Source organism: Cherax quadricarinatus, chromosome 5 (genome assembly GCF_038502225.1).
Source record: "Cherax quadricarinatus isolate ZL_2023a chromosome 5, ASM3850222v1, whole genome shotgun sequence".
Taxonomy (NCBI): Eukaryota; Metazoa; Arthropoda; class Malacostraca; order Decapoda; family Parastacidae; genus Cherax; species Cherax quadricarinatus.
Window position 1 is genome coordinate 64253767 of NC_091296.1, and position 19624 is coordinate 64273390.

The 19624-nt window shown below is 43.3% G+C and overlaps 2 protein-coding genes across 5 annotated transcripts in view; one reads left to right on the forward strand and one right to left on the reverse strand.

Moving 5' to 3' along the window:
* LOC138855408 (uncharacterized) overlaps positions 1 to 11282 on the forward strand; it is a 30913-nt gene extending 19631 nt beyond the window's left edge. The window contains exons 4-10 of the mRNA XM_070104638.1: positions 332 to 410; positions 830 to 1362; positions 1573 to 1638; positions 2072 to 2214; positions 2671 to 5450; positions 7616 to 7728; positions 9001 to 11282. Coding sequence (XP_069960739.1) covers positions 356 to 410; positions 830 to 1362; positions 1573 to 1638; positions 2072 to 2214; positions 2671 to 5450; positions 7616 to 7728; positions 9001 to 9405 — 4095 coding nt within the window. The 5' untranslated portion in view covers positions 332 to 355 and the 3' untranslated portion in view covers positions 9406 to 11282. The remainder of the gene's footprint in view (positions 1 to 331; positions 411 to 829; positions 1363 to 1572; positions 1639 to 2071; positions 2215 to 2670; positions 5451 to 7615; positions 7729 to 9000) is intronic.
* A 5344-nt stretch (positions 11283 to 16626) lies between these two features.
* The window catches only part of LOC138855208 (uncharacterized), a 279887-nt gene continuing 276889 nt past the window's right edge, over positions 16627 to 19624 (reverse strand). For all 4 annotated transcript variants that reach the window (XM_070103287.1, XM_070103276.1, XM_070103267.1 and 1 more), the window contains one exon: positions 16627 to 19195. In XM_070103287.1, the coding sequence (XP_069959388.1) occupies positions 19082 to 19195 (114 nt within the window). In that variant the 3' untranslated portion in view covers positions 16627 to 19081. The remainder of the gene's footprint in view (positions 19196 to 19624) is intronic.

Genomic DNA, 19624 nt, shown 5'->3' on the forward strand with positions numbered 1-19624 from the left:
CACATAAGTTCTACGTGACGGGTGAGGCATATGATCCAGTCATGGATTTTTTTCCTCAATGTTTTTCTTTTTTTTTACATAACATAAGAACATTAAGAAAGGAGGAACACTGGAGGAGGCCTGTTGGACCATTCTAGGCAGGTCCTTAGAAATCCATCCCACTAATAGGATATTTGTCCAACCCAACTTTCAGCGCTGCTCAAGAAATAAGCCCAAATGTACTTTTATGGGTCATTTAGTGCATGTAATTTTCTTATGCTTTGGGGTAAAAATAAGTAGAAAAGTATGGACTATTTCACACGTGATAACAAGAGACCAACTGTTTTTCCAGAGTCGAGAAGTGGCAGAGGACGTGATGGCGAGTCCCGGCGGTGTGCTGCTGGTGCTGCTGCTGGTACTGCTGCTTGAAGGTGAGTTGGCACTCGCTTCATTTCGGTATCCATTCAGTTCAAAGGGGCTCTTGATTCAAAGAACTGAAAATATCTTGCCCTTGGTTTAAATCTGACCATCTTCCATTTTTTTCAAGTGCTATATGATCCCTACAGGTTTAGCGCTTACCAGTTAATAATAAAATGTAGTGCGCCTTTGGTTCTCTTAGTTAACATGTGATTCTTGATCATCACGTTGCTCTTGTTATGAGCACCCGTGGTTCCTGGTGCACATCTTAGCACACCTGGCTGAGACGTTAGTTTCTACACTGGACGATATCCTAACAACGGTGACATCTTGATCAAAAAGACAGGCTTACTCCGCGAACAAGCGAAAGGAATTTTAATTCCCAATTCAATTAAAATTGTAGCATATGTGATAAAGCCCCTTTTGTCCACAGGTGTACTGAGGCCGGTGGTTCCAGGAGCTTTGGGGCAAGATAGTGGAGAGGGAAGTGAACTGAAGAGCTGGGCAGCTGCCAGCCACCAGCATCCACAACATACACCATCAGAAGAACCCGCTCATAGTCATGGCGAGGGCGATGAAGGAAGCGATTCTGATGACGTAACTCTGGGAGAGCACTTGGGTGATGCAGACGGAAGAGGTGCGCCCGAAGAGAAAGGTGAAGATGCCAAAATGGCGGAGTCTGGAAGCGACTCCGCCCCTCATTCCGCCTCCTCTCGCATGCTATTGGTGGGAGAACGGGCGGCAACGCCCTCCAACACCACTAGTGCCCAGAACCAACTTACGTGGCGCCTCAAAAACACCAATCTCTTGCACGAACTCACTAACAAGATCTTTGGCAGCGACGAAGACACCGAGAACCTTGATTCCAATGCAGGGGAAGAGCCGGTCAGCACCGATGGGTCTGCAGTGAGAGAAACAGGAGCCAGAAGTCTAGTCACAAGCAGCCAGAGCGAAGCAGCATCCAAGGTATGCCACACACACAAAAAAAGAGGAATATATTTAAAAAAAAAAAATTCAAAATCGTCCATTCTTGAAGATTTAAAATAAAATACAAAGTACCGGAAAAAATCGGCTAGTTAAGAATTACCTAAAATCACTTTGCAAAGTTCTCCAATTCTCTTTTAATAATCTAGGAGATTTCTGGAACAAATAACGCTAATAAAATATTGGGTATAGGTGGTGGAGACTAGAGTGGCGGCACCTGGAAGCTTCCTCGACCATGACGGAGGTTGTGACCACAAGGTAAGGACCTTTCATTTCTAGTACTTACTCAAAACCAATCTTGCTGCAGAGTAGATACACACACATAATACTAAAATAAACTTCCTATTGATCACAGTGCAGAACTGAGAAACTTATTTTCAGGTTAGAAATACACGGTACATATATCCCCTTTATGCTCTGTCCTCGTAATTTTTAAAAAACCTGGATTTATTTTATTTCTTGACAGTTTTGCTCATCCTTTCCTATCGGTTACTGACTCTGCCAAGCCTTCACGAAAGGAGTCCCTTAAGTCTACTTATCCTTCCCCAGTGAGAGCTAACTCATCCCATCCTTTCCTTTAGTGGTTACTTTGCCCATCCTTCACACTAATTCATGAATGCCTATCCTTCGCCCAGTTGTCACTCTATCCATCCTTTCCCAACAATTATTAACTTTGCCCATCTCTTCATAGCGGTCAGGAAAGTGTTTGTCGCCAAACGAAACTCTGAAGCTCCGCCAACAGCTCCAGCAGGACCTGGAGACGTCCTTCAGCGCCCCGCTGCCCTCGAGGATTCGTTACCGCCTCAAGAAGAAGCCGTCCATCTACACGTCGAAGTAGGATCCCGTGTCCTTATGTCCTGCTTCCTCTCCATTTCCTCGTCTTACTTTCTCATCTTATGTTTATAGTGCATTACCCCCACATCCTCTTTACTTATTTTTGCTCTGCCATGCCTTTCTTCCTCTTCTTATGCACCTCTTTTCTCCCTGTTACTATTCTCATGTTTTTCATCTTCCTTTCTCGCATCCTGCTTTTCATCCCTATCCCCAACCATCAAAATTTTGAATTAAATTTGTATTTTTTTTAGCTATATATTTTTAATTAATTTCACTTTGCTGGCCTCTTTGGAACTTCGTATTTTTAACTCATCCATTCACTTCTGGACCTCTGTTCACGTTTGTTTATTTCTGAACTTTCATTATTCATATTTTGCCACCCATCATTCACATCTGCTAAGTTATAGTTGCTGGATCTTAGGACAAGACTTTATCAAGCGTAACTCTCACTTGCAGGAAGTCAGGTGGTTCACGTATTCACTCGATGTCAGGGATGCCTAAGAACAGACGCTACTCCTCTCGTCACAGACACACCACTGCTTCCTCGGACGAGGTTTACGGTTTTGCTGGTGACAAGAAGATTCAGCATTATGCCCTTCCGAAGTCTCCAGCGTATGTCCCTCTGGAGGCCCTGACGACCCCAGCATACTCTGAAGGCAACACTGACACCGTGACAAAACCTTACATTCCACTGAATAGAAATCACGAAACTGACAAGTCAAGCCTGGTGTTCCGACCTCCAAGACGTCCACCGGGTAGCCAGAAGCGACGTACTAGCGGTCTTCTACGTCGGCCCACCTCAGGCCAGCCTCACTACTTTACAGCTGCTCCAGAGCGTCTCAGTATCCAGGCGCACCTTCAGTACCGGCGACCTGTATCCTTTAAGTACAGCAGGGCCAGTGGGTCTTCCCATGGAGAAACAGGCACCCACTCCAAGCCCACGACAACCCCTCACCACCGTGCCAGCAGCAGCACCGCATCCCCCGCAGAAAGTTACATCAGTCCACCACAGAAGTATCTTCCTTTTCACTCCTCGCCCACTGAAACTACGAAGGACACAGGATACACCAAATCCTCAGACCAATACCTGTCCCAAATATCCCCACACCAGAAACTAAAGACAGAATACAATCCGCCAGCTGAGGACTATACTGAGTCTCCCAGTAAAGAATATGGAACACCTGAGTCCCCAGACAGAGTAGAGGGGTATACTCAACCATCAGAGAAATACCTACCAGCTCATAAGGAATATGTAACTTCAGAAAATGTTTATGAGCATCCTGTAAAGCCTGAGACTCAGCCTCCTCAGAAGTACTTACCAACCAATAACGAATATTTATCCCCTAATGCAGAGCACAAGCCACCAAGTGTATCCTACGTCAAGCCTCCACGTGAGTACCTCCCTCCCACTAGGGAATATGGACCACCTCAAGGTGCACACAGGGTTATCAACCAAACTGATAAACTTCCAGTCAACTACCTTCAGCCTAACAAAGAACAAGTGGGTCCACATAGGAGACCTCGGCCTTCAGGCATGTCACCCAAGGCTCCAAAAGGAGGCTATGTTGTGCCATCGAGAAATTATCTCCCACCCAATAAGGAGTCCGGGTATAATGGAAGAATGCCAGGGAGGGGACGTCGTCCCTCACAGCGCCCACATCGGCCTGGTAAGGGTAGGAGGAAGAAAATGAGGAAGCGTCCAACTGAACCTAAACCTGATGCTCCTGCTCGGCCAGGCAGCCCACATGGCCCTGCTCCTCCTCATCCTACTAAAGTTCCGACGCTCTATAAGACACCCACAAGTGAGTACTCGCCTCTGAAACCTAACGATCCTCATAGCCATTTGGACTTGATGTCGATGACTACAGCAACGACTGCTTCCTACACATCCCCAGCAAGAACATACTTTCCACCCCATCGCAACTATCAGACAGCAATCCCTACCGCGACCTCACACCACCCAACCCCTTCTGCAGAGTATGGTGCTCCTCCCACATCAGTGGTCCATAAGGTGCCTCCGCAGAGCTACCAACCCCCTGTCAATGAGTATCTTCCACCAAAGCATGACTCTCATGGCGCTGCTCTCCCTGAATGGCTAGCAGACATACAGAAGGGAGGTCACAGTCCTTCAACACTCGAAATCAAAGGTTACACTTCGAATCCAATGTCTCCTGGGTACCAGCCTCCAGAGCTCTTGTACAACTCGCCCCAGCCTGAAGGACCGAACCCCGGGTACTCACTGGCAGTGAGTACCAACGAGCCACCCTTCAGAGAGTATTTCCCACCAGATAGACATTCCCTCCAAAGTACTGTAGTCCCTCCAGTGAGGAATTATATAACATCATCACCCCAGCAAATGTACAGCCGGCCACCCCCTCCACCACTGCATGTACCCATCGACCCCACCTTTTTGCCACCGGTCAAAAAGCCTTTGGCAGAATATATCCCACCCAAGCAGGACTACAGTGCTCCTGTTAACCAAGACAGTCCCACAATAACACCCGCTGTGCTAGAAATGTATGTTTCACCTCAACCAAAGCCTGATTACGTTCCACCAGCGCCTTCCAAACCAGAGTATATTCCTCCAACGACTCCTAAGCCAGATTACGTTCCACCAGAGCATCCCAAACCAGATTACATTGCCCCAGTGCCTGCCAAACCAGATTATGTTCCCCCAACAGTTTCTCTCACCGATACTGCCCCTTCCCACCCTCAACCTGCTCCTGGCTACAAGCCGCTTGTCGATCCTCAACTGCAGACACTGCAGGACTTTGCACACCCCGGGAGTGGTCGACCACGGGACTCTATGCGCCCGAGTGGTGATGACACAACATATGCCCCGCCGGTGTATACCCCGATGCAACATGGCCCTGGCTACAATGAGCTCGCAGTCAGCAGCAGACCCTCCCTTCACCGTCCCACCAGACCCCCACCACCATCGTACTACCCGCATGACTACTACGATGATGAAGATGAGGAAGACGATGATTACTACTATGATGAAGACGATGAAGACTATTACTATTACGATGAGGACGACGAAGATGACTATTACTATTACGATGACGATGACTATTATTATGATGACTATGATTATGATGACTATTATGATGACTACGACTACGACTACGCACCCTATCGCCAGCCCTTGCGACGCCCGCATCTTCTCCACCAGCAAGTCTATAACATCAATGATAATGAGATCCTTGACTTCGGGTACATTGCTGGCATACCAGGTGAGTCTCGAAGCTACCTAGATGTATTTCAGTCACCGCACGATCCGACAAAGGGTATCCCTGTATTTTATACACCCAGCTTCTACCCCAGCATATACAAAAGGAATAGTGGAGGGTGGTCATAAAATTCGAATGCAACAAAACGTAAAAATATGTATAAACACTAGGCAGAAATAAACGGAGGTATATACGAAGAAAGATGTCAGCTGGACACGACTAGCAAGTGTGCAACATCCACAATATGTATTTTAACAGATGTAACACCAAAAAAATTCCTCCACTAAGTACATAATTTTATTTCTTAGTTGTCTAACTATAACTTCACTGACCACCTCTTATATTTTAATTTTCTGTAGGGGAAAAATGGCTCTTAGAATTGTCAGGATTGAATTAAATAGCATGAAGACTCGATTATTGCTCAAGTTTTTTATTTATTAAAATTTTACCAATTCATAGAGGGGATTACGCCCCCTGCCTTCATTGATTTTACAGTTGAAGATTGAGACACTTATGCAGCATATGGGAATCTTTATTCAGGAAACGTTTCGCCACACAGTGGCTTCATCAGTCCAATACAAAGAGGAAGGCGTAAGGAGAGGAGGAGAATGAGGTAATCAGTCCCTCAACCTGGAGTCGATGTGTTCAGTCCATCAATCTTGTAGAATGTACAGCATAGGGCCGTAGACGTGGCTTATATACTGTAGTGAGGTGACGTGAAGCAGATGGAGGCGGGGTCATAGTGGTATCATCCACTAGTCGAAGTAGGTCTTCGTCCAAAGGTTGAACAAGTGTTGAAGAATTCTTTGTAACAAGATCCCATGATGCTGCAGTGTCTGACAGTTGTGATGAATGGTTTGAAAAACCGACAAGTTGAAGATTGAGACACTTATGCAGCATATGGGAATCTTTATTCAGGAAACGTTTCGCCACACAGTGGCTTCATCAGTCCAATACAAAGAGGAAGGCGTAAGGAGAGGAGGAGAATGAGGTAATCAGTCCCTCAACCTGGAGTCGATGTGTTCAGTCCATCAATCTTGTAGAATGTACAGCATAGGGCCGTAGACGTGGCTTATATACTGTAGTGAGGTGACGTGAAGCAGATGGAGGCGGGGTCATAGTGGTATCATCCACTAGTCGAAGTAGGTCTTCGTCCAAAGGTTGAACAAGTGTTGAAGAATTCTTTGTAACAAGATCCCATGATGCTGCAGTGTCTGACAGTTGTGATGAATGGTTTGAAAAACCGACAAGTTGAAGATTGAGACACTTATGCAGCATATGGGAATCTTTATTCAGGAAACGTTTCGCCACACAGTGGCTTCATCAGTCCAATACAAAGAGGAAGGCGTAAGGAGAGGAGGAGAATGAGGTAATCAGTCCCTCAACCTGGACTGAACACATCGACTCCAGGTTGAGGGACTGATTACCTCATTCTCCTCCTCTCCTTACGCCTTCCTCTTTGTATTGGACTGATGAAGCCACTGTGTGGCGAAACGTTTCCTGAATAAAGATTCCCATATGCTGCATAAGTGTCTCAATCTTCAACTTGTCGGTTTTTCAAACCATTCATCACAACTGTCAGACACTGCAGCATCATGGGATCTTGTTACAAAGAATTCTTCAACACTTGTTCAACCTTTGGACGAAGACCTACTTCGACTAGTGGATGATACCACTATGACCCCGCCTCCATCTGCTTCACGTCACCTCACTACAGTATATAAGCCACGTCTACGGCCCTATGCTGTACATTCTACAAGATTGATGGACTGAACACATCGACTCCAGGTTGAGGGACTGATTACCTCATTCTCCTCCTCTCCTTACGCCTTCCTCTTTGTATTGGACTGATGAAGCCACTGTGTGGCGAAACGTTTCCTGAATAAAGATTCCCATATGCTGCATAAGTGTCTCAATCTTCAACTTGTCGGTTTTTCAAACCATTCATCACGATTTTACAGTTCTATAAAAATAATTTAAAATATATAGCTGTATATTGTTTACACAGTATATTGTTTACACTGTAGATGCCATATATGTAAGTTCGAGTATGTTTTGTAATGGTGTTTTATAATTCATGACAATACTGACCTGCTGTAGCTCTAATGGAGGGTATTAAGTGCAAGTATTGTGCCTCTGCTCCATCGTGTGACTGTGTCCTTCTACAGGCAGAGCTGGCCGAGACTACCCCATCCTAAGCTACATTCCCCTCACCTCCTTTGCCTGTGACCTCGTCGCCGACTACCCGGGGTATTATGCCGACATGGAGGCTGGCTGCCAGGTAGGTTTTATAGGCCTACCTTGTGACTGCAAGGTAAATTGTGTGGGGCTGACCTGTGACTGCCAAGTAGACTGTGGCTGCCAGGTAGGTTGAGTATAGGCCTTCTTTGTAGCTGCCAATTAGGTTGTGTGTAGCCTCCTATATTTAATTTTAACTTCTGGGTTCACTCTCCTCGATTCGTAAGACTTATCATACCTTTAAGGAAAGCTGTGTATAGATTCTACCTCTATCATTTCATTGTCCAGATCAGTCGACTTCCTAAACACTCTGAGGCTGAAGAAACTCATTTGTTCTTAGCTTCCAACTGTTCCCTCGTGTACCGGTTTCTTGCCTCTCGAATAGCCCTATCAATTCCTCTTGCGTATTTTGTGCGTCGCTTTGTGTATCCTGGTCCTCTTGACTTCTAAATATTTTCAGGTTTAGCTCTGGGATAAACCTCGTTAAAAACCTCTGCACTTTTTCCAGTTTCTTGATATGTTTGATTGTGTGGGTTTTCATGCTGGTGTGCATACTCGAAGATAGGACTTACCTATTTCTTATATTGTGTCGTGAATTATTCTTCGAAATGCTCATTTACTTCATAGATTATTCGGTTGATATGAGCCTCAGGCAATGTTATCGGTAGTATGCCCACCTTGAGGTCCCCCTACGGTAAGGTTTGCCATGTACTCCATTTCACTATTCCATTATCTGTACTCCATTTTCTGCCTTTGTATTCTCTTCTCTTTTTTTCATAGCTTTGCATTTCCTGTCATTAAGTTCCAGTAACTACTTGTAAGAGCAGACTCGCAGCGTGTCTAGGTTAGTCTGGAGCCTTTCTTTGCCTTCCCCTATATTTTATCTTATTAGTTTTACATCTGCAAACAGGAATGCATCGAACTATGTCTTCCGATATGTTATTCACTTCACTTCAGGCACCGGTCCTGGTGGCAACCCAACTGTTGCACTCTACCACTCCGATACCTCTTGTAACTCTGTTTCCTGTGAGTGGTATGTTGTATGGTATGTGTTGTGTGTAGTGTGTGCTTGCACACGCTCGCAGACCTACTCTGCAACTGTCAGTTGGGGCGTGTGCATGACTGTGTATGTTTGTAGACCTTTGTAGCTACTACGTGGGTTGTGCGTATTTAGTTTTACTTTATGACTAGCAGACTGGCTGACTGGACTGGCATCCTACTTTAAGTTGCTTGTACGTAGGCGCCTCTCACCCCCAGAAGTGTCCTATATCTGTCATGTTGATGCCAGGTTTTTGACAATGTCTTTTCTGCACAGGTGTTCCACATCTGTCACCGCAGCGGTCGTCAGGATTCCTTCCTCTGCCCCAACGGTACTATCTTCAACCAAAAGTACTTCGTGTGTGACTGGTGGTACAATTTCGGCTGCGAGGACGCCCCCTTTTTCTACCCTGTCAACGCTGCCATCGGCCACCCTGGCGTCCCCCTCCACAAGAACATCTTCGAACCAGACCTCCGCGCTGTTCACCGCCTGCCGCCCCTCCACCCACCCCAACACCACCCGCACAGAGTCACCCACGGACCTCTCTACCAAGCCACTCCTATTCCAGCACACCACATGACCTCAGCCTCACCACCACTGCACGTTTCTCCGCACCTTCAGGTTACCATCAAACCTCGTTATGGTCACCTGCTCGACTCTCACCCAGCTATGCTTGGGTAATAATTACAACCTCACGCCAACTAGCCAATATAGGATTAACGTTTCCTTTTTGTAAATATAATTATAATCAAGCCAACTGGAGAGCTATCCGGAAAGTTCTTTAAGCCATCATGTCTTTCTCGGACTAGACATTTTCTTCCTGGAGTCTCATTCTTGTATGGAACCTCGCTGGAGGCTGCCATCCACACTGTTACAGCTCGCTTCTGCCTCTAGTCAAACTTAAAAAAGTGAATCTGTTCCAGCTCTTAAGTCTTACTCTATCAGATAAGTCACATTAACATAATGTCTAAAGTTCTAAAATATAAGCAATCTTAAATGTTGGGAAATCAGCCAGACCTCTCATCAGCATATGTCCTACCAGGTAAAACTTACTTGTGAGCTACTTACTTCCCAGCCAGACTAGCGTTCACTTCTCAGCATTAAATATGAGCGACGAGCAAACCTGGGCAAGGGTAGACCAGTTACTGAGGGTGGAGCAGGTGTGTATGGAAACGCTGAGTTGGAGTTGTGGAACGGATGTGGAAGGTTCGAGTCACATGCGCTACTGAGAAGTGAGTGTGGTGATTCAAGAGGCGTAAACTAGTCCCTTACCCTGAAGGCTGGATCCCTATCTTTTTCACAATCAGAAATTTGCTTCCTATTCTCCCGGGTATGCGTCTTTCTCATTTTATGTTTCGAAGATGCAGAGACAGGATTTATAGAGCTTTATTGCTCTCGGTGTATTATATTCTGAGAGCTTACTTTGATTTCTATTTATGGATTATGGTGGTGAAAAGGTTACGTGCAGCCTTAATGACCCAAGCGTAGTTGATAGGCTTTACACCCCAGTAAGCAACCATCCGCCAGCCTAACATCGCACCTTTCAAGGAGAAAGTGGTTCTTGGATCACACCTGATTACCTCTGTCATTGCACAGGCTCTGTGTGGCCCCTACCAGTTTGACGTTTCCTAATTAAAAGAAACGTGTCTCGCCCAACTTGACCCAACAGAAACTCTACCCATCGTTTCGACGTCAAACCTAGTTAAACGAGGACGTTAAGGTCCGCGATGGAGCAGTGTGGATCATGCGGTTGTAGGCCTGCAGTGTGGATTAGGGTCTTCTAGGCCTACGGTCTTAGTTGAGATATTTGATTTTACTATACTAATATCTCTGTCTGTGGTAATCTAGTCCCACTTGTATATAACGTTATTGTACAGTCATTCACACTTATACAGAAGCTTTTGTTTATAATAAGATATAAGTTTATGGCTACAAACCAGAGAAAGAAAATTATTTGAAGAAAAAAATTTTTGTTGGAATTCAGAAATATAAATATGTATGTATATGTCATGTTCGAGGCCTATGTTTGTTATTGTTAATATGTACAGAGGACTATTGTTATATGGAAGGTTTAATAATAGTGTTATTCAGCTTTGTTACTGTAAATGTTATCGATAGTCATGCTTATTTGTCTCGTTTTCATTGTTGTTGATTGTGATTTGTAAAAAAAATATAGAGTAGGCCTATCCAAATGAGTTAATGTAGGTGTTATCAAGGAAATCCCTTGTGCAACCTTTACAGTAGACCTAACCTAGATACACACGCGCGCGAACACACACACACACACACACACACACACACACACACATACACACGCGCGCGCGCGCTCAGTATTTCAGAAAGTCTATTTACCTTGCCATTTATGCATTTTATTTTGTTACGCTTTTATTTCACTCAAGGTGGGTGCCTTGATGTCGGTGAGGGACTCTTGATCCAAGGAATTGGAAGTATCCCTCATTTCCTTGAATCAAACTCGATTGCCTTCCATTTTCTCAAGGCGCTGTATTATCCCTGAGGGTTTAGCGCTTCCTCCATAAATGTAATATGCTTTTGTTACGAATAAATTAATATTGTTTATTCAGTTTTTGTTTCCTAATTTAGGAAACGTGTGACTTTTTACTACCAAAAAAAGGAGGGGGGGGGAGGGGCAGGGTTAGTCGTACATTTCAACGACTCGCGTAGGCTTCAAGACGGGACTGGATAACAAATTGTCGTATATGGTTACCTGTGGTCGCTTCCGGAGGACACCGTCCCCGCGGCTCTGTCCTAGGTGAAGCTGTTGTTACCCGCAGTTCAATGTATACACTACAGCCCAGCTGATCAGGAAATGCCTTGAGGAACCTGGCTGAGTTGTCTGGTAAAGACAGCCAGAGGCTTCTTGGTAATCCTCCTTATGTATGAAAGGAGGGTGTTGGAGTATTGATGAAATTTTGCTATGTGGAGGCTCGCAACATCGGCGCATTTAGTCATCTGACCGATAACTTCCGCTGGCTTGCTGGTCCATACCATTAAATGTTTAACATCACGTCATAGGATGCTGATGGTAAAGTTTCTGTACCATTTCTAAAACACTGAATCACTGAGAACCAAAGCAATCACAGTACTAGGGGGAGAGAGCACAACTTTGTAGTACCCACAGTCAGTGGCCAGGCTTCAAACACCTTTTATTGTACAACAATAAAGGAATGGAATAGACTGCCTGCACATGTCAAAGCCAATCATAGTATGAGCCAGTTCAACAAGAGAGCCAAAAGGTACCTGATGAATGTAGCGACAGAGAGGGAGGAGAATGATTTTTTATTTTTTTTTAGTTAACACACATGTAAATATAAATAACTCATTTTACCTTATTCCTAGTATATCTCCTTTATAGTATAATAATAAGATTATCTCCTTTATAGTAAGATAATAAAGTATTAAAAGGGCCCCAATGGAGATAAGTCACTTCGTCAGGATTTTTTGGGTTATCCCAGGTTCTCTACACATATGCTGCTGTGTATGATAATCTATGTAACTGTATTTGTGTATACCTGAATAAACTTACTTATAATCCCAGGAGAACCCCCAGAACCTTGACTGGAGTAAGCCACGTTACTTGGGCTTCGTGTATTATCCTCAACTCTTCAGCCCTCACCTTCCTGGGTTATAAATACATAATTTACTGAATATAAGTGACAATAATATATGTGCCCTTAAGATCATTGTAGTGTTTTTGTTTTATGCATGATTATTGTACATATGATTAAGTGATGATATTTTGCTCGGATTTTTAACCCCAGAGGGTTAGCCACCCAAGAAAGGCAGTGTGTCATCGAGGGACTGTATGTCTTGCTTCAACTGGGGTTCTCAATCTTGTCCACCAGGATGCGACCCACACCAATCGACAAACACTCAGGTACCTACTTACTTGCTAGGTGAACGGGACAGCAAATGTAAAGAAACTCACCCAATATTTTCACCCCTGCCCGGGATCGAACCACGGACACTCAGCATGTGTAGCGAGAACGTTGCCTACAAGACACTGTGCCACAGGACTCCGTGCTAAACCTTTATGGAGTCATACTGTACCTGGGGAATAAGAGGCAATCAGATGCCAGGAAGCAGAGATTCGGTCCAGTTTCATGGATCAAGAACCATTCAGCATCAAAACATTTCACCTCGAAGGGTTGAAATACTGTTCTTTTTAATACATATCATTATATATATTTACCTTCTGGTGAGGCAATACCTTCAGTTTCACTTACTGAGATCCGCTGAACTTTAAGAGGCTCGTTCTTTCCCTGTCCCCTAATATCATATTTTTCCCCTGTAATCTACCTTGTCCATAATTACTATCGCATTTGCTTTGTCTGCTTTCGTAAGGTGAAGTCTAGGATCTCTCCTTAATTTATGGTATAACTTAATCAAATATTTGTTAAATTATACCATGAATTAAGGAAAGATCCTGGACTTCACCTTACGAATACAGACAAAGAAATGCGATAGTAATTATGGACAAGGTAGATTATAGGGGAAAAATAACATATAAGATATGGGGACTGACGTGCCCCTGAAGTTGCTCTACGTGAATGATAATGGCAGGACTCCAGGTTGGTGCTGCAAGTCGTCATAGGATTATAAAGCGTATGTGGGGAGGGGATATGGAAGGCAATCAGGTTCAATTCAGAAAACTGGAGCACAGATCCAATTCCCTAGATCAAGAGCCCCTCACCAGCATCAAGGAACCTCCCTTGAGGGGTCGTTTCTTCAAGGTTTTCTTAGGTTCAAGAATACGAGAAGTTTGTGTAAGTTTTAGAGAAGTTAGCCCAAACAAATTTCGTTTTCTTTAAACATTATAAGAAAACGATAATCCACGTAATTTAAGTGCAGGACTAAAGTAATGTATTCTTCCGTTTAATTTTAAACCTCAGATTAAACAGTTATGTTATAACTTCAAACTCATTACTCATACGCATACTTTTAAGATGCAAAAATGTAAAACCTTTGATGCAGCTCACACACGGACGAACCAGGGTTCGATCCCAATAGAAATTGTGGCAAATTTTCATAATTTTCCTGCGATTTGTGTAGGTAGTTGACGGGAAAATAATGTTTATGCAATAGCGTGTATCTTTAATGCGGATCGACACCATGCCTAACCCTTCTAGAGTAGGGTAGGTGCCTAAGCCCGAGCCTTTAGCTCATAAGACTGTCATTCCCATTAGCCCCCTTGGGGCGGGGATAACAGACCAGAGAGGCCTAGCTTGTGGCTAAACCTGGGGACAGTTGGTCCCAAAGATGAGGAGGTACTTGTGCCTCCTCCCATGGGAGACTTAGGTCTCAGACACTCCCTAAAGAGGGAGCCAAGGCCGGGCCACCACTTGGACAAGGCCCGGGCCGGGAGTATACCGGCTAATCTTTAACTAACTCTTTAATGCGAGTTTTAAAAGGTGTTAAGTTATATGAGAACCTATATTCTCAACACTTTCCTTATTTATTGCAATCTGCTGATTAAGTAAAATGTGGTCAGTGTAATTGAGAGAATGCCAATACTCTGATTATTATTGTAATCATAGGGGAGCGCTAAACCCATAGGATTATACAGCGCATGTGTGGGGGGGGGGGTGGAAGGCATTAAGGCTCAACTCAAGGAACTGGAGCACAGATCCAATTCCCTAAATCAAGAGCCCCTCAGCAGCATCAAGGAACCTCCCTTGAGGGGCCAATATTGATAAAATATACTACACACCTGGAAATGTCACTGAATATAATTCAATGTATGAGTGTAATGTAATCGTTTTAGAGGAAGCATAAAAAGTATGGCGGAGCCTGAGGTGCAGACGTGGAGTTTGCGAGTCTATTTGTGTGCCATCGTAGCCGATAGATACAATATCGGTATATTGAACTACAGAATAAGTGAAGATAGAAGGCACCTGGAGGTTTCCAGATATACAAATTATCAACGTAAGTCTGATAAAGAAGATAATACTGGACGCTATAAACGTACATGTTGACCACCCAGTGGCAAAACTGTCGCTTCATACGCTGACCGTCTGGGTTTGATTCCCGGCAAGAGTAGAAACATTGGGCGTTTTTTCCTTAACAACTGTTGCTCGTGTTCACCCATCAGTTAAAATGGGTACCTGGGTGTTAGTGGACTGGTGTGGGTCGCATCCTAGGGCAAAACTGACCTAATTTGCCCGATATGCACTGCATAACAAGCGGCTTTCTTTATATTAGTAAGTTATTGATTGTATATTTCGACCCCATTCTAGGATCATCTTCAGCATGGGTCAAAATATACAGATTAATTAATGTAATGAGTTTCTGTCTCCATGTCGGTTAATACTGAGCACTGAAAACTCTTCATTACACTTTAGTTATTCGTATGTTACTTTGTATGGTAATTGTACTTATGTGCACCCGTGCCTAAATAAACTTATATGTTATTCCCTGGCACGAGTAAAAACTTTTGGCACGTTTTCTAAGATTCGTATTTAAACCTGCCTCTCTTCACCCAACAGGAAGTCCTTACTGAGACCACTGTTACTGTCGTCCTTGCCAGGGAAGTCCCTATTGAGATCACTGTTACTGTCGTTCTTGCCAGGGAAGTCCCTACAAAGACCACTGTTACTGGATGGGGAAAGTAATCAGGTTTGATCTGAGGAAAGGGAGGAAGTTCTTCATCAGTATTACGAACGCAGGTAAAGAATGGCCTGTAACCTGGTCGTAATGGGCTTTTCGAGCAAAACAAACTCAGTGGGAATATTTAACTTGTATTCCCTTCACCAGATATATATGCAATTATGTACACTATGTACAGGAGTTGAATATAAGTGTACCATATTGTGGCGAAGAATGGCAAAACAGAAGCCAGAGAGCACCGTACTCAACCAGCTAGAGACAAGTCTGGCAAATGCTGACCGCGAGTGAGTCACGTCGCCTGTGATTGGACAATAAACCAAGGTACTCATTTAATGATGGGTATCCTAAAAAAATCGTTAAACCCTTAGCACCCGGTTTGCTGGTTGGGAGGCAGCCTATATGGGAGTGTGTACATATGCCAAATAAATTGTAACATACTCTTTGCATGCCACAATCAGAATCAATGCACCAAGCTTAAATGGTCAGAAGTAGAGAGACATTATGTAATTGCCACATAACTATAACTGACATATAACTATTTTATAACTCCCATATAAATTCTGTATAACTGATATACAACCACGATTAATCTGCTAAATAAATATACATGTGAGTAGCCCATGATAAGTAAGTCAGGTGTGGCCATCAAGGCAGTAAATAGTTGGGTGTTGCTGCACTGGGTGAACATCATCGCAATCATGGCTCTGCAGGGAAGGTTTCTTAATGTTGGTCAGAGGCTCTTGGTCCCACGAACTGGATTTGCCCTCCCTCTTGGATCGAATCTGATTTCCTCCCATTTCCCAGGCACTGTATGACCCCTGTAGGTTTAGTGCTTCCCCCATAGGTACTATTGCAGTTCTGGGAGCACTAAAACCTTAGGGGGGGGTCATACAGCTCACGAGGAACTGGATTCCAGTCAGGCTTGATCCAAGAACCGGGAGGAAACGTCTAATTCTTTAAATCAAGAACCCTTCACAGGCATCAAGCCTGCAGGTGCTACGGACTCCTGGATTAAACATAAAAAGGAACACTGCAACAGGCCTACTGACCCATGCGAAGCAGGTCCATGTCACCCCCCCCGGCTCAGACCAATGACCCACCTAGTCAGGTCACCTCCACAAGGAATGAACACGGCATCAGACCTTCCATTGTGAGCCGAACATGCAACCACTAAGCTACCTGTCCACCCTTGTAATCAGCTCTCCAAAACCCAAACAGCCATAACTACAATATAACTATTTTAAACTGTTATATTTTGAGGACAAGTGAGAGTATATATTCGGATTAAGTTTATTTCAATATCAGAGAAAAATACAACAGTATTGACAAAGAAGCGAGATCACTGCCACAGAATATATCTGGTTATAGTACGTGTATATACAAAGTTATCATAGGTAACGTCACGCTTCCTTACGAAGACTCATGTTATCTTACCATGCTTCGTATTATCATAGGAAGCCTCATGTTACGATAAGAAGCTTTATGCATTCATAGGAAGCCTTGTTCTATGATAGGAAGCCTCATGTTATGACAGGAAGCTTCATGATATATGAAGCCTCATGTTATGAAAGGAAGCTTCATGCTATCATAGGAAGGCTCATGCTATGACAGAAAGCTTCATGCTATCATAGAAAGCATCGTGTTAAGACAGGAAGCTTCATTCTATCATGGGAAGCCTCATGTTATGACAGGAAGCCTCAGTCTGTCATAGGAAGCCTAACCCATGACGCCAACAGAGGAAGGTAACAAACGGGCGCTGCTGCAGCAAGAAAATATAAACAGTAAGTAAAATCACACAAAAGTTACTAAATATTAAGATTTTCCTCATTTAGCAAAATTACCATAAGTTTCAGTTAACGCAAAAAAGTGCACAAGAGAAATTTCATTATAAAATTGTATATACATATGTTAGTTTTATATATATATATATATATATATATATATATATATATATATATATATATATATATATATATATATATATATATATATATATATATGTGTGTGTGTGTGTGTGTATGTATAAATATTTTTCGTAACAGAAAACGAGCACTGATGGTGAGGAGAATGAAAAATAACAACAACGAAAAAATAATGTTATGCATAATGTTGGCTGAGGATCGAGAGAGAGAGAGAGAGAGAGAGAGAGAGAGAGAGAGAGAGAGAGAGAGAGAGAGAGAGAGAGAGAGAGAGAGAGAGAATGAAACAAAAACAGGTAGCACAAACGAGAGAGGTTTGCTAGAATAATGTCTGTGTAATTCTAAGAGTGGAGTGGCCATCATATAACCAGACATGAAGTGAGGCTCTTGTAAGCATCATATAAACAAGTGAGAGAGAAATTATAATACAGAGCCTGACCCATGGCCGGGCTCCGGAGTAGAAAAAACTCTCGCAACTCATCAAAGGTATTTAAAATCTAAAAATACAGGTATAAAAAAAAACACCAGAAAGATGTAGTCTTATATTTGAAATACTCTAAATGTCTATCTAGGCTTCTAAGGATATGAAGTTGAAAAAGTGGTATAATAGATTTCTTCTGTCACTAGAAACTAAATTCACCCACTTTAAGCATTCAAGAAAAAAAAAAACACGGAACGGGTGGGATTTGAACTCACGGCGAGTGAGTTCTGTAACTCACACGCTGTTCCGCGATTGGTTATTATGATTTCGTGAGTCATTCAAGAAGTGTTGGGTTGTTAATGATAGTCGAGTAGATATATAGAAACTTTTTGTTTACTAGGACTTAGACAAATGCTGTACACTTTTCTTAGTTACACTAGCAGTGATAGTCGCTGGAACCTGCGCTGTGTGGACGTCCTCCTGTGCGCGCGTGCAAGGGAGCGTGCATAACCTGTCCTCTTCTGCCGCCGAAGTTACTCGTATAAATAGGAATTTCAACATGTATGGAGGTCAAAATGCAACATGCTAGCCGCGTCTCCTAATATATGTAACATATGTATCTATAACATAATACTAACGCTGGCGTTTTATATGTTGTTTTCACTTTACAAACATTGTGCACTGTTGTCCCTTCGAGTTTAATGCTTAATTTGATTATATTACCGATTTGCGAACAATTTTTAGATTTGGTTGGTTATATTATCGTTAATTCATAAGAGGTTAGGGAAATATACCAAATGAAACATCGTCCAATAAACTGAAAATCCTTCTTATAAGTACCTTAAGTTATTTATTTCTGGATAAAAATCCCGTAAGTTAATTTTTCACTTATAAATTCTTATGAGTATTGAAATTACTACTTACAACGAGTAGGTACGGTTTTCCTCCCAAGTCCTCACTGAATGTAATGGTTCTTAATTCAGGTTCATGTGGATTAATCTGGAGTAAGTTCTCACAATAACACTAATGCCAATAGATCACACAAGCTCTTCGTTATTTACCAGTGATCGCACTAAGTGGTGAAGAGGCGACGAATACTACCCAAGGACATCTCGAAGCAAACCCACAAATTAGAAATAGAAACTAGACGCTTCTGTTTGTGCTGGACACTAACGTTGAATAGTTCCAGTTTCCATTTTGTGGTTCAGTTGCGAGTTGCTCTAGCTAGGGTATTGTGACATGTATTCTTCACCTAAGGGCATCTACTCTTTGAGAGGGACGAAAATGTTGTGTTGGTGAGATGAGGAAGTGACCAGTGTACTAGTGAGGGTTCGGGGCAAGCTGTGGCTCATCACCCCAAGGATGTGTGGGGTTGGGGGTGTGATGCAGCACGTCACCCGGAGACCTGCTCCAGAAGGCCTGAAGACGGAGGGTCGAGTTCCACGTGCGGCAGTTTGATGGAGCCTCGCTTGGGTCGCCACAACATCACTTCTTCCTGTTCCTCCACCTGCAATGAGTGACATTATTTCAGTGCTTGCTCTTCTCAGCTTTATATACGTTTGCGAGTTGTTAAGCATACGATAGTAAATGAAAGTAAATAATAATAAAACCACTAGTAATAAAGACTTGGTCCAAGTAACATTGTGATGCATCACACGGCCACATAAGTGTGACCTGACAAAAAATACTAATCGTGATATATATATATATATATATAAATAGATTCCTAGAAGAAAATGACTGGTGTGCATCATCTGGATTGGATGAGGTTCGCCGGTACTGTCCCGGTCCGGGTCTTGTCCAGTTGGTGACTCGGCATCATTTACTGTTTATAGATGAGGTTATCATAATGAGAAGTCGATGTGAGGAGGAGAGCTAGACTAAAGAAAGACTTAAGGATGATGTATAAAAGATAAGACAAGAGGTTACTCGAATT